The 15,175-nt window shown below is 37.4% G+C and overlaps 1 protein-coding gene across 3 annotated transcripts in view; it reads left to right on the top strand.

Moving 5' to 3' along the window:
* Positions 1-605: 605 nt before the first annotated feature.
* The window catches only part of rttn (rotatin), a 61,181-nt gene continuing 46,611 nt past the window's right edge, over positions 606-15,175 (top strand). For 2 of the 3 annotated variants that reach the window (XM_041814179.1, XM_041814182.1), the window contains exons 1-14: positions 606-774; positions 1,087-1,274; positions 4,399-4,588; positions 4,777-4,875; positions 5,273-5,363; positions 6,348-6,462; positions 7,630-7,780; positions 9,432-9,597; positions 10,452-10,642; positions 10,789-10,904; positions 11,792-11,959; positions 12,041-12,253; positions 12,394-12,506; positions 14,833-14,959. In XM_041814179.1, the coding sequence (XP_041670113.1) occupies positions 744-774; positions 1,087-1,274; positions 4,399-4,588; positions 4,777-4,875; positions 5,273-5,363; positions 6,348-6,462; positions 7,630-7,780; positions 9,432-9,597; positions 10,452-10,642; positions 10,789-10,904; positions 11,792-11,959; positions 12,041-12,253; positions 12,394-12,506; positions 14,833-14,959 (1,959 nt within the window). In that variant the 5' untranslated portion in view covers positions 606-743. Of the gene's footprint in view, positions 775-1,086; positions 1,275-4,398; positions 4,589-4,776; positions 4,876-5,272; positions 5,364-6,347; positions 6,463-7,629; positions 7,781-9,431; positions 9,598-10,451; positions 10,643-10,788; positions 10,905-11,791; positions 11,960-12,040; positions 12,254-12,393; positions 12,507-14,832; positions 14,960-15,175 lie in introns of those variants that run through there. The other variant, XM_041814183.1, reaches the window with a different exon arrangement.

A 15,175-nucleotide genomic window follows, 5' to 3' on the forward strand; every position in this document is an offset into this window, starting at 1 on the left:
CCTGGGTTGTGTCATTCCTCCTTCCGACCTGATGGTGCCCTCAGGAAGGCTTACTCGCCACATTCATACCCTACATCAGCCTCAGTATTCGGCTCAAACATGCCTAGAAGGTCTGCATATTACTGTACATCTATACATTTGACATCATTCTGTTTTCCCTCATTGCTCAATAAGAGGTTTTTGAACATTTTCATGAAGTCTTACTTATTTATTTAAGTCTGAAAAACTTCGCTCGTTGTCTGATGATATCAAGCCAATTTCTCAAGAGGTCAAGAAAAAAAAAAGGGAGCAAGATCAAAAATGCATGGATGCATGTCAGCTTAGGGCTTCTGCAGCAATAGAAATTTTTCGTTTCTGCTGGCTCTTTGGCTGCTTTTTTGATTCCAAGTGCTTGATAGGCAGAGAACTTTGAAACAAGTCTGCTTTCTTTATAATAATACGGTAAAATAGGAAACAATTAACTTTTTAAATTTGTTTTTATTATTAAATCACAACAGTGTTTTCGGTAAATCCACAGTCTATAGTTACTCGACAGTTTGTCCCATACAGCTTGTTGCCATGAACGCGCCATGGTCCTCTACCGGAAGTGCTGTGACGTTGGCGCGGCTGTTGAAAACAGAGCCGGGCAGAGGCAGACGTTGTTGACATGACACTGGGAGAAAACCACAAACTGAAGTGACAGCCTCGGTCTATTATTAAGCTGTATTTATCTGATTTTACACGAGGAACGAAACACACTTAAGATGGAGTTATCCCCTCTTATAAAGAAAATAGGTAGGCTAACGTACGGGCTAACAACTAACAACCTAACTTAGCTTAGGCGGCTGACTGCAGGCTAAGTGCTGTTAACATAACCTGTCACTTTTCTATAGTAGCTGCTTGCATGCTAGCGTTAGCTAAAGCTTTCTCCTGTTAAGTACAGGTATAACGGAAGTAGAACTGTTTAATGCAGCGTTGTAGATGTCAACGTTAGCTCAGTTACCAAAGTCAGTAAAACTCTGCTCTTTGTTGTTGTTGTCGGTTAAAGATCACCGACTGCAATAAGGTCTTTTCTCAACTTACAACTTTGCATTCTGCAAACTTTAGGCCACTCTCTGGTGGAGATACGAGTTCGAGCTTTGAAGAGCATCATATCTAAGCTGGACCATTCCCTCATCTCTGTCTCCGACATTGTTCAAGAAAAAATGCTCTTCGTGTATCTGCTTGAGTGGTTCAATTTTCCCGAGGTGCCGATGCGGGAGGAGGTCCTTGAACTGCTCTTAACTTTATCAAAGGTAAGTTAGAGAAAAGGCGAGGTTTCTTTACTAGCTGTCTACCTGAGGTGGACTCAAGTAAAAGTACAACAACTCTGGTTAAATATTACTTTAGTAAAAGAATAAGTAATAGTCTATTAGTCTACTCAAGTAAAAAGTACTTAATTGAAGTTTACTTTCAGTGTTGAGGAGCTGCTATGTCTGGACAATATTTGAAATTTAGATTAAATCTCAGCGTTTACTACTGCAATTTTAAAATCACAGAATGGCCAATATTTCTCCAAACCAGCAGTGTCAAACTCAAGGCTCGGGGGCCAAATTCGGTCCGTGGAACAGTTAAATCTGGCCCGCAAGATCGTATCACATTTCTGTTCTGCAGAGGTGTAAAAATGTAAACTTATCCTTGATGATTTAAAATATCTTTGTTAAGTCATAAAATATGAAAAAATAAGGAGCAAAAATAATTAGGAAAAAAGTCAGTCAATATAGGAAAAGAAAAAAAAATGTTTTAATTTCACATTTTCATTTTTGCATCTCACAATTAGGACTCAAACTTAGGATTCTGACTTTGTCTTTCCAATTTTGAGCATTTCATCACATCATTTTGTCTTCTTATAGAAATTTTGAAATTATAGATCTATAATTTTGATTTTTAAGTCATATTTGGACCTTTTTAACTAATTATTTTGTATTTCATCTCATGATTTCAGCTCCTAACTTTAACTTCATAATCCCATAGTTTGACCTTTCATACACTCAATTAAAAATTTTGATCACATTTTGACTTTTAAACTCATGATTTGGACTTTCTTTCTAGTTTGCCTTTTAAAAACATTATTTTTCAATTTCATGTTTTTAACCTTTTTGGACTAATAAATGTTACTTTTCTCAGATTTTGAGCCTTTAAACTTATCTTTTTTTAAATTTTCTTTTTTATTTCAACATCATTTATCATCAGTGCTTCAGTTTTTTTTCATATTGTATTACTGGTAAAATGAAGTAAAGAATTTATGGTGAAAAGGTGACCCTGTTGGGCCCTCAGGTTAGACCTGAATCCAGGAACTGGCCCCTAATGTGATTGAGTTTGACACCCCTGCTCTAAACTGACAGGTGTCCCAAAATACCAGTTTAATACTTTCTTTTTTTTGAAGCAGAGATTGTATACCCTACACGTCATGCAAGCATCCAAGTGTCATTTTCAGAAGAGTTTGCAAAAATTCCTGCTTTTCTAAAATTTGCATACTTTTTTTTTTTTAATATGAAAAACAAGAATGACATTACGGTTATTATTCCCTTCAATGCAACAATCCATATTGAATTTGCAAAATAAGTCCAAATAACCACGGTTAAATGTTTTTTCAAACTCATTCAGCCCGATTTGCTACTGGCTGCCATTGTATTGATGTTTTTACTACACCTGTTTGCTTACAAGGCAGTAAATTGAACAATCATTAAAGTTACCACTGTGACTGAAGTAGAGAAATAAGAACATGTTATTCATTTTGATTCATGCATCATCTGATTTTATCCCACCGTGTAGGCCTGGTCTCCAGGAATGAACAGTTCATGTTTAATCTAGCTGGTAATGTGGTGGCTATGTGAGTTATGCTTTTGTTTAATGAAAAAAACACAAGATGAAGGACTTAGATAATTATTGCATTTTAAATCTCAATCACAAGATTAGGGCAAAAAAAATAAAAAATCACTCGGGGTGAAGGTGGCCTAGTGGTTTGAGGCGCGCCCCATTTCCTGCATGTCTCTCCCCAGCTCTTTCATCCCTGTCTCCAGTTCAGTCCACTGAATTAAAAAGCCCAGGCATTAAAAAAAGCCCAGAAATAAATGTAAAGAAAATAATATAAATTCAAAATTAGATTATTTTCCAAAATGGTTCAGCCTTGGTATCTGCTGAGAAGTTGTAGAGTTAAATATTATCTTTCCCTGTTGACAAAATGAAAATGTTGGTAAAGTCTCAGGTAAAATACAAGAGCTGTTTTTGGATGTGAAGTGGAATCATTCTCTCGCTATGTGCTACTGTGTCATCAACAGAGCTGGAAAAAGAACAAGACCATTGCACTCAAGCAAAAGTACAGTGTTTCTGTGGCTTTAAATGTTACTGATCTGTCTGACTCCGCCCCTGACCACACCCCTCCCAGGAAACGCACGTGGCACTCCTGATGTTATAATGTTACAGACACTTTTATCCAAAGTTAAGGACCTGACTAGGATTTGAACCATCAACGTCCCAGACAACAGTCAGCAGGGTACCCCCCTGAGTTATCCAGCATCTCAGCTGACAACTGAGAGGAGGGTCACCTGAACCTGGGGGCGGGGCTAACTCCCCAAATGACATCTTGAAGGGACAATCTGAGGATGGCTTGTTTCAGCACACATTTTCTGAAAGGTGGAGAAGGGGGGGGGGATTTTTCTGGCTCTTGTGGGGATTGTGGAAAGGCCAGGGGCACTTATTTTTGCTAGAAAAGTCTGAAAAAGTGATTTTGCATAATATGTCCCCTTTAAGGTTATCAAAACATTCCTTATCTGATACTTTTTAGATGCAACTTTTTCAGCCAATACAGTCTTTGTTATTTCATTGACAGTATCAAAAAGTTCTAAAATTTGGAATGGCTGCATATATTACAGAAGACAGGGCCATAGGAGATGAATTGAACTCCTGCATATTATCTAAACTGAAAAAAAAAACCATTTAACTGTAACACTGATAATGTACTAGTACAATGTGCCTGCATTTTTTTTTTTGGACTGAAATCAAGAAATGAAGGGATTTGGGTGACTTATATTTTGGCTGTTGTGATATCAGAACAGGTGTCAATACCATTAAAAGTCTAGTATCATGACATCCCCACTGGCTAGGTTAATCTTCATGCAGACATTAGCTAGGGAGGAGCAGTCAAACAGCTGTCAAAATAAAAGTTAGAATGTGTATTGGGCCTGTCTTTTACAATGCTTATCATAATTATTCATGCTTGTATAAAAAAGGATCAATAATTGTCTGCTCTCTAACTCACATACATGTTGCAGTATTTGTAGGGGTTATTAGCTGTAAGATTTGCCAGTGACATTTTGAAGCAACGTGTTTTAACACCTTTTTTTCATGACTGTTTCTTTCATCATTGTGCATTCCAAGCATCCTTCAGCAGCGCAGATGCTAAGAGACGTTGGGGCGGTAGACTTCCTCACACAACTGTCTCCTAATGTGGAACCCAGACTGCGAGCTGTCATTGATGGAACCCTGGACCAGCTGTTCCAGCTACCTGAGCTACTCCCTCGTCATACAACGGTCTACTTGCATGGACGGCGCACTGCAACTCCAACAGGTGTTACAAGTTAAAGCCAAATAATTGTTTGTTTTGATTCCCCCTTCTGGAAACTACAACTTGTTCAAAATATTATACAGGAGAGACATGGTGAAGGGAGCTCTTCTGCCTTACTTTTGTAATTTATTGATCAAATACATTCACCTTATTACTTTGTTACTTTAACTAATGTTGTGTCTCTGTTGTAGCGCCTACAATTTCCCAACCTGAAGAGCATTTCACAAAAACGGGCTTTTTCATGAAGAGCACACCAAGTCACACAGATGTACCCTCTCAGAGGATAGCAGGTACCATCATTTTGAATAATTTACATTTATTTTTCTTTTACTAACATCATCAAAATGTTCAGTACTTAGCCTAAGCATTTTTCACTGCTACAAGTTACAAAATGATACATAATCACCAGTCTTGAAAAGCACTGAAGTGAAACGTGTCAGCCATATTTTTAATAATTCCTCACGAAATGTTGCCAAAGTATTTTTTCAAATTAGACAATATGCAGGATTTTTCTTGCTCTTTTGTTCTTTAAACCATACATTTCCCAATGTTGTGTGCCAAAGACTTGTGTATTTGTCGCTGTGGTGTCAAGTCAAGTATTGATATTGTTTAATTTTCCTAATTTAATATTGAAGTTTAAAATTCTGGTGTTCTAATAAACCTAATCTTTGCCTCTTTTTTGAACAGTGCATGAGACTGTTACATGTCTGAAGTTTTCTGTGTTTCCGTGGCTGACTTTGACAAACACAGACAGACACATACTTTCATCCAATGAAAGGTGAGAGACATGGAAATTACAAATAACATATGCATGGATGGGCTGACGACGGTGCAGGGGTTAGCACTGTTGCCTCACCTGTCGTCTGTTCTCCCCATGCATGCGTGGGTTCTCTCTGGGTATTTTGACTTCCTCCCACCACCAGAGACATGCTTGTGAGGTTAACTGGTGACTCTAGATTGGCCATAGTGTGAGCGTGGCTGGTTGTCTCAGCGAATGACTGGCAACCAGTCCAGGGTGTCCTCCGCCTCTTGCTCATTGACAGCTGGGATAGGCACCAGCCCTCCATGATGTCCAGCGGGATAAGCGGTATAGAAAATGGATGAATGGATATGCATTAAAGCTGAACAATTAAGAAAATAATCTAATTGCGTTTTTTTTACCCAATTTTGCGATTGCGATATAATATGCGATTATTTCATAAGTTCCTCATGTCATGTATTTTACAACAGTAATTCATTCTATACTATAGCCAACACAATATTAGATTAGATATTAGATATATATTACATATTGACAATTGTGAAAAAATATCTAATTGTAATGATTTTGACTTATTTTGCAAATTGGATATGAACTGTTGTATTAAAAGGAATGATATTGTTTTATGTATTTCTGACATTTAACAAGAAATACCTACAAAAATGCAGAAACAGGGACTTTTTTGTACACTCTTCTAAAAATATGCCACTAGAATGATTGTAGTACATGTAATGTATAACATCTCTGCTGCAAAAAAAGTTTTAAACTGGTATTTTGACAAAAATTTCAAGTTAAAGAAATATTGCACCTTCTGTGATTTGAAAATTGCAGCAGGCCACATTGCGATTTGATCTAATTTGCAATTAATTGCCCAGTCTTAATACGCATGAATAAAATCCAGTCAATTATGTAAAGAATTTGGTTTAATCAACTTCCCAGGAGTGTGCAGCGATGTCGAATAACTGAGTGCCACTTTCATCTGCTTTGATTCCTTTGAAATAGCTCTCTAAGGAGCAGCAACCCCAACCTGGTGCGGACCACGTGTGAACTTCTTTGTGACGTCATTATGCAAGACTTCCCCGCTGAGATCTTCCTTCAGCGGCCCAATATTGTAAAGGTGTTGTTACATAACCCTGCTACCTCACTTTATTCTGCTTCTTCTGCTCTCATAATGTCTGAGAAAGTTACTCTTCCTACTGTCAAGATAACAACCTGTCAAATAGTATCCTTGAGCAAAACACCAATTTATATTTCTGTGTCCCTGATCTCTTAGGAGGTAGTTGGAGGCCTTTGAGGGCTTACTTTGCTTGAACAGGTACTAGATTGCTGTGAAGATATATTTTGTTCATGATGCACCTCTTACAAGGTTTGAATTTCCTTGGTGGAATATTTTGTTCACTTCCTCTTTAAGGCTGCTCAAAGATGAGAGATTCTGTAAATTTGGTTGAGTTTGTTTCAAGCTGTACTAATCAAGTTCTTGTGGGCTCTGGAGAAATCTCTACCACGTGATGTTGCAAATAAGCAGGTCAGCATGGTCAAATTAGTGAGTACTGTAACTGAATTCATATGGGGTTGGGTGATGCACAGAGTCAGCTTGCAATGAAACCAGTCTTTTTATTTTTGCATTCAAGTGTTGCACTCTCCCTATCACTGTGAAAAAGTGGTCTGCACTCTGATGTATCATTGAAACGACAAAGTACATCTGTTATTTAAGCTCGTCATTTCTTTGGCACAGACACAGAGCTAGAGGAGTTATCATTTCACCCCGATGAGCCACTGTGAGCGTTACTATTTGTTAATAAAGTGCTGCATTATATTACATCGCTCTCAAGGCAGTATTAGCAAACTGTCACGCAGCGGCCTCATCATCAAAGAGAAATCATTATGGGGAAGTAGTTTTCTTCTTGTGGCTCTACTTGGCCCTCCGTTGAGTTAGTGCGGCTATTAAGCAAAATTAAACGACTTGGATTTAGAGACATGACATCATTAGCAGCAGAGGGCAGGGAATCTGAACTTGGAACAAATTGCTGCTTCAATAATTCAATTCCACTTGCCCTTTTTATTTAGCAAACTTAATACAACTTTTCTATCACTGTCTGGGTTTCAGTCATGTTTTACACAGCCTTTGTTCAATTATTCTGTTTGTAAACAGAGCCATAAACCCATTTATTCACCCAATTACAATAATACTCTAATTGGGTATTACTGCTGGTTAATTACGTATTTAGAAAACCTCTCCATAACCCAGTGACACAGTAACAACATTTCTCTGATATGTTTACAGAATCTACTCTCTCTGCTGAGGCTGGGCTCAGGTAAAGGTGAGGCGAGCTATCTTCACTTGCAGGCTCTTTCCTGCCTTCGCCAGCTTTGTGTGGGGCTCAGGAGGAGACTACGCTTTCATCGAGATCCAAGTTTCTACTCTATAAAGCAAGGTAGTATCTTATAGGTGGTAGCCTTATCTAGTAGCCTGATGTTAACATCCTGTTAACATCCTGGGTGTTTTTTAAATACTGATAGCAGCTACTATGTGGCTGTTGAATGCATTTTAAATGTGATTATTATCAAAACTCAATAAGGCTACAATTTCAGTTTGCTGTTTCTTACATTTTTCAACTAGAAACATTTCATTAACATTACATTTATGTAGTTAAAGCAGTTAAGTTAAAATCATAGAATGCATGGTAAAAAAAACAATGTTACAGTTATATTGTTATTATCTATTTATTTATTTACTTTTTTTTTTTTTACACTAAGACTTTATCTTTATTTTCAATAAGCAACGTAAATACAGGACATGATGATTATTATCCCAAACATAACAGTAAAAGAAATGAGAGAGATAAAGAAATTAATAAAAAAAGAACAAACAAACAACAACAGAGAAAGCCCTTTTTGAAAATAACAATGAACTTTGCAGTGAGAAGATAATTGGTCTAAAGGCTTCTTAATAGTTTTTAGAACATTATGCAAAATCAAACAGTCTATCTTTGGTTAGGCAGCGATCATGTGTTTTTTACTTTAAGAGTAAAACAAATCCTGCTTATGTTCCCAGCATCATCCCTTTACAAAAACTGCAACACTTTAACATCGCCCAACAGTCGGGAGAAAGGTCCCCAAATGTCTTTGTAACATTCACCTTTCTTTTTCAACATATAAGTTAGTTTCTCCATAGCATAACAGCCACTCGTTTCTCTGGAGTCTCTGAGTGTTCTTCCATAAAAGAGTTTTGCTTGAAGCAAACACATATTTATAAGGATTTTTTAATTTCTTGGAATGATGAGGGTGGCTGGGTACAACCCCAAAATAAACTGTTTAAGATCAAGAGGTGGCTTAATTTTTATCATTTGTTTGATTATCTGTGTTATTTTCTTTTTTAACTACCACATTTAATGCTTCACATCATACTTTATTATGAACAAATGCACACTGTTATCTTGCTCTGTTCTGTCAATACTTTACTAAGGTAAAATCTTATACGTGTACACCACTAGAGGCATAAAATACTGCCATTTATCATATAATATCATGTTGTATCATCACTCATCACTTTAACTTGGAAATCAAAGCACAGTGCATCTAGTTTCCCGAAGAGTTCACTTTACTCCTTTGTCTATCAGTTCAGGTTCAGGTGACTTTATTTGTTACCCACAGGTCGATTTGTTTTTCTGCCAGCGAGGTTATCAATTCTGATAAAGAGGTCAGGACAGAAGTAACATGAAAAAAACAACAGAAAAGTGACATAACAGACTCACAACAATTAAAAAAAACATAAATCAGGGCAAAAAGAGGATAGAGTATCAACCAATAAAATCAATTAAAGATTCACAGATGAATAGATCGTAATTAAGCCAGGATAAAACCAAGTGTAAGACTCAAATTTATGAAGAAATGCATAAATCAACAAATAAATAATTAAATAAGTATGTGCAAAATATGGCTACATCTTGTTCAGTTCAGTTATACATATTCGTTTGTATTTAATTGTGTTTTGCTTTGTCTTACATATTCATATTTCTATGAATATGCTCTTTATTCACACATTCAGAGACTGTTGTACTACATTTGTGATCCTTTTCTTTGCAGACCCAGTGTCCCAGAACTCCTCCTTTTCTGTGTCCCATGAGGTGCGAACGCAGCGCTCTCAGGCCTCATCTCCAGCTGTAGACAGGTCTCCTCGGCCCTCCGTCGTGGGACGCACAGATCAAAGAGCCCGGGGAGACGGCCAGGACGGAGATGCAGCTTCAAACAGGTGTGTTTTCATGATTCTGGCTTTTTTAAAAAAACTTGATTGCATCACTTCTGTCTTATTAAATGTTGAAATAATTTCTTTGACACATAAGAAACAAATGAACACTGAAGAACAGGAAAGCATTATTTGCAGCTATACCATGTTAAAACTTCAGATTGATCTGCACTTGAACTATGCAGATTTTGCTGGAAAACACCTCAAGAATATGAAATATCCCTGGTCTGCACCGTGAAGTGTATTGAGCTGTTTACTGAATTATATTCTAAGTTGTTCTTAAAGTTGTTTTACACTTTAAAAGGTATTTTTCCATCTCACATCTGCAGTATTCCTTTACATGTCTTTAGTAATCATGCTGGCACTGAGTGGATTTATTTGCTCAGTTCAACTTCAGTTACACTTCTGAGGCTTAAATATAATCTGAGTCTCTTTACCTCGATTGTAGGAATAGCTTCCAGCTATTATCAGTAATGTTGTCAATTTTGTTCATCAGCTCTTGCACTTTACATGAGAGTCTTTTACTTTTTAGAAAATTGTGCACAGTAGGATTTTTTTAGGCTTTGATAATAACAAAATTGCTAGTGACACCAGCAACCCGCACATGGAGATAAAACGGCATGAAAAAGACTGTGGAGGATTTTCTTCTTCTTCCTCTTAGATATAAATAACACCATGAGCCCTCTAGCGGCTGGTGTTCAAAAAATGCAGCTCTGATTTCCCAAGAAGGGGATATACAGTCTTTGTGATCCATCCCTAAGCAGCTTGTACGTCACTCCTTGTATTTCATGTGGTCCAAGAAGAGCAGATCAGGAATTTACAGTTGTCTTTCCCCCCTCTCTTGTCTGTGATGTATCCAGTGGCAGCTCGCAGAGAGGTGGAGCAGCAGCCCAGGCCCCCAGGCAGACCCCACAGTCGCCTGCAGATGTGGCCCATATGGCGCTTCCTGATCTGGGTGTAGAAGATGTCCTGGAGCTGCAGGTACAGCAGCTCACTTTGGCTCAGTTCACTGTTGCAACCTTGGAGCATGCCATACCACTCCTTAAGACAGGTAAGAGTAATTCTTAGAGTTTTTTTCTGTTTTGGCTTAAGAAAGGGCAAACTTCTAAATATCTGTGGCAGTATCAGTGTTTAATCTTGTCTCAAGTATTCCCTCTTTTTCTTCTTGTCTGTCTCGCTTCTCCTCTCCTGTCTCAGACTCTACGCACGTGTTCCATCGTGTTCTGGAGCTGCTGTGCAATGCCGTCCTCCTGCTCAGGGACAGCGTTTGCGAGCTGGTCTGGGACGAGCGCAGCCTGGTGGGGATGGAGCTGGCAAGTCGAAACACAACTCATGACAGCCTCTTATGTAGATGAATGGATACACTTCACTGAAAAAAGAGGGGGGGCTGGGTTGGCCACCAGACAATTTGCAACAGACACACAGGCATACGGTGCTCAACTGTCGAGGAGAACCATGGGCATGTGATTGATCTGAATGAATTATATAAGGTTACAAAGGCTTTGTGCTGGTGACAAAGAGCCTCCCACACCTCCTGTTTGTACCCTTGGGTTTATACAAGCTCCGAATTGTGGAATTTGTTCTGTTTATTATGTGAAGAAAGTCCATACAAAGGATTGCATTAAGCTGGCTTGTTATTTTTTTTACTATGCACATTCATTTGTTATCCTGCTGACTTGTGTGTTCCCATGCTGGGGGACTTATACACTTGTCAAGCCCAGGCCCCTCTGGCCCTCTGCTGTTTAATACATGCCCAGAGCCTTGCAGCCTGAGAACTGTTTTGTCATCTTTATGTGGAGAGCAGCTTTCGTGTGCCAGACCTCTAGGTTTTTCCTTTGGGATTGGGCTGAACTGTTCATGCCAGCCACAGCAATGCAAAGGGCATCTACTGCCCCCTGCTGGTGTTCAGCATCTATTGTTGATTTTCTTTTCCAAGAACAAAGTGGCTGAGAATAGATTGTTCCAATTTATTCACACAGAGATAGGGTGGATCTGTATCTCGTCCCAAAATAACCCTGAAATCTGATTACATTCAATTCCTAACCCCTGGAACGAACAATTTTTCTTCTGGCTCCCGCCCAGTAGCTGTGCGTTGGTGTGTGTCTATGAACATGCACGTGATGTGAGTACATGTGCATGTGCTGCTGTGTTTGTGTGCCATATGAGCCTTTTGTCTACATTTTCTCTGTGTGTTTTTTAGAAGGAGAAGCTACGAGTTTGCATGGAACTGCTGGGGGAAATCCTGAGCTACCATCAGAGCTGTTCTGCAGACATTCCCCACAGCTGTCAGGTTCATCACAGAATGTCTTACACAGGCACTGCTATTTTCACCATAAAACTCCTACAGATCATTCTTCCTCCTGAAAAGGTGTGTGTGTGGCTTAATCAAAAACTTTTTTTCATGTTTTTGATATTTAGTATAATATTAAAATGTCTTAACCTCACACAGGCTGGTGAAAATCTCCCTGAAAACATAGCAACAGCTATTTTCCACTTATCCTTGGATACGTCATTGGGAAGCTTATTTCCCAGCATGCAAGAGATCGCTGTGGCCTACTTGGAGCAGGTGGATTCCGACAGACATGATCTCTACAGGAGAGTGGCCCGTGCTGCTCTTTGGATGGAGTCCACCTGCAGCTTCCTCAAGGAAGCACAAGCTGAGGTATAAGCTCCACGTCATAGGCTTAAAGCAAGCAGAGAGAGTCATCTCACCTACATTTTTAGATTAAAAGGAACACTGAACCAAAAAATGTGGAAATTGTGAAGAGTTTGTTTTGATTATTGGATGTATTTTTTTTCTAGGGTGAAAAGAACTGGTTGGAGTTATTGGAACTAGCGGACCAAGCCATAAGTGGCCTTCCTTTTCACCAACACCTACCCATTGTCAAGGAATGCACTAAGATCTGCTCCTACCTGTATGATCAAATTATGTTATTTATCTGTCAAACAAAATCACACTTTTCCTACTGCTTTCTAACCACCTTATTTTTCCCTTTAAAATCTAGTTAGGGGTGCACAATGTTATCAGCATCAATAGATGCTAGCTTTAAAAGGGAATTTTCAGCATCGGCTGATATGAAAATTTCAGCTGATATTGACAACCTATATTTTGGCTATAAAAATCAGCCTATATCAGCTGTAAACATCAGCTGCATGAATTGAATTAGTGGAGTTATAGTCTGGACCACAGACCTACTTCAGCTAGTCTTTCTCTTCATTCATCATTCCTTACACTTTAAAGGACTGAAACTTGTTATTTTGTGCATCCTCAAACTTTGAATTTTATATTTAAAGGAATGAAGTTTTAGGTCTGAGTTACATTTAAATAGCAGTATCAATAGTAGGCACTGGAATATGTGATATCAGCAAAAATCCAGCATCGTGCATCCATAAATCTAATATCAGTTTTAAGCCGATCTCTTTGACTTTGAGAAGCACATTATTTTAAGAAAATCTATATGAGTAATTGATGTGAATAACAATTAAACAGGAACCACTATGGATCCTTGTGGGACACCATTTTATATATTAACAAACTAAAAGATAAACCATCAACTTAATCACATTTCTTACTGTCACTCAAGTAGTTTAAGTGTTGTAACTGTATCCTTGTAGTCTTGTTGGCATTAAGTTCTAGTCTTAATTTACAAAAATATTCCAGAAATTAAAGCAGCTTGCCAATTGCTGAGAGAACAGGCCATCAACTACTTAAAGCTGTATAGTCAGCATGAAAATGAAACTGTCACTGAAATGTCTACATTATTTGTTGATTTTGGTAAATTAATAGAGCTTAGATTGAACTCTTATTGGACAACATATTTAAATTCAGAAACTAACAGATAGATCTTTAATTGAACATCTTAGTTTCCTCTGCTCAAATAATTTGTAAACGATTCAGTTGTTTTGGAAGAAAAGTTATGTGAACCTCTGTAAAAAAAACAGTTATCAGCTGAGTAGAAAGGCTTAGATAAATTTAAGAAGTGTTACCCAGTGTTCTTTAAAGTCGATTGCTTTTTTTTATCTCATTAAAGGCCTTCATTGGAAGAAGAACTTTACTGAAGTTCTCCAAAGCCAGACTGCAAATCCGTCAAAGTGCCATGCTGTAAACAAATATTTTTTTTTTACTTATGAGTAGGGGTGCACACTATTATCAGATAGAATTACATTTAAATATCTGTATCGGCTAATATTAATTTGTAAATATCAGCATATCAGATATTAGTAACAATCCAATATGGTGCATGCCTATTAGGAACACCTTAAATACAAATGTTTTTATGGAGTAAGTAAATGCTTGTTACTTTTCATACCATGTATTTTAGAATAATAGGCTCTGCTATTTTAGCAGTTCAATGACATGTTAATGAAAAGTAACAGAGCTTTAGGGCATTCATTTATATTTTAACCAAAAGATGCCAGAAACTGTGAGGAAGACAGGGCGTTTGAAGATTGCTTAAATATATTGTAATAAGTTTTGAGAATTGGCTAGGGCTGAACGATTTGCAAAAATAATCTAATTGCAATTTTTTTTTCTCCAGTATTGTGATTGTGATTTAATATGCAATTATTTTTAGGTTCCTCGTCTTATAAATTTTTTAATGAATACAAGCAATAAATCATTCTAAATTATAATGTGCACAAAATTAGATTTAATGTACTAGGGAAAAACAATTTAAAAGAAACATCTAATTGAGATTATTTTGGCTCATATTGCAAATTTGATATCAATTACTGAAGGGGATACAAATTTTTATGCCAGTCTCATTTTAAATAAGAAAAACCTATACATTGGTAAAGCAGGATATTTATTCTAAAAAACATGAATGTTTGCATAATGTCCATAAAATCTCTGCTGCAAAAAAGTATTAAACTTTTATTTATACACATTTCAAGTCAAAGAAATATTGCAACTTGTGCAACCTGTAAATTGCAGCAGGCCATGTTGCGATTTAATCTAATTTGCAACTAATTGCCCATCCCTAGAATATGCCAATGTATTTGTGCAATTTAGAGAGTTTGAAAGATTTAACTTGCTTTTTGTGGTAATAAGAAAAAATAAATGACCCAAAATCAGGGACATAGATCTTCTGTTTTGTTGTCATCTGTATGTTTGATTTTAGCTAGAGTATTATTATGTAGATTTTTTTATTTGTATTTTTTTAATCTGGTGTTCTATATATATAAAACACTAATATGATTTTTTTCTTTTTACTGTGAATTTGTTTGGCTGGTCATCACCAGGTGGAAGTTTGATCAGCCCAGCCCCCTCCTCCAAACAGAGAGCCAGAAACTGCTCCTCAAACTGCTGTCACATCCCTTACCGCCTGTCAGGACGGAAACATATGAATGCTCTTTAAACCTGGTCAAGGTCAGAACAAGCTATCTTTTTATGTCGTTGTTTAAATGACGCTGTAGAAAGTTCATGGCTAAGATAACGGCTATTTAAACAGTACTGTGATCTGTTTGCTGGGTCACCTATTTGTAAAAAAATGGCTCTAAAGATGGATCGATTGCAGTTCTTTGAATGTGCTATAGAAGGCCACTTGACATTCAGAATCAGACTTCCTTTTCATTCTGTAACCTC

The sequence above is a fragment of the Cheilinus undulatus genome, linkage group 19, assembly GCF_018320785.1.
Source record: "Cheilinus undulatus linkage group 19, ASM1832078v1, whole genome shotgun sequence".
Classification (NCBI taxonomy): Eukaryota; Metazoa; Chordata; class Actinopteri; order Labriformes; family Labridae; genus Cheilinus; species Cheilinus undulatus.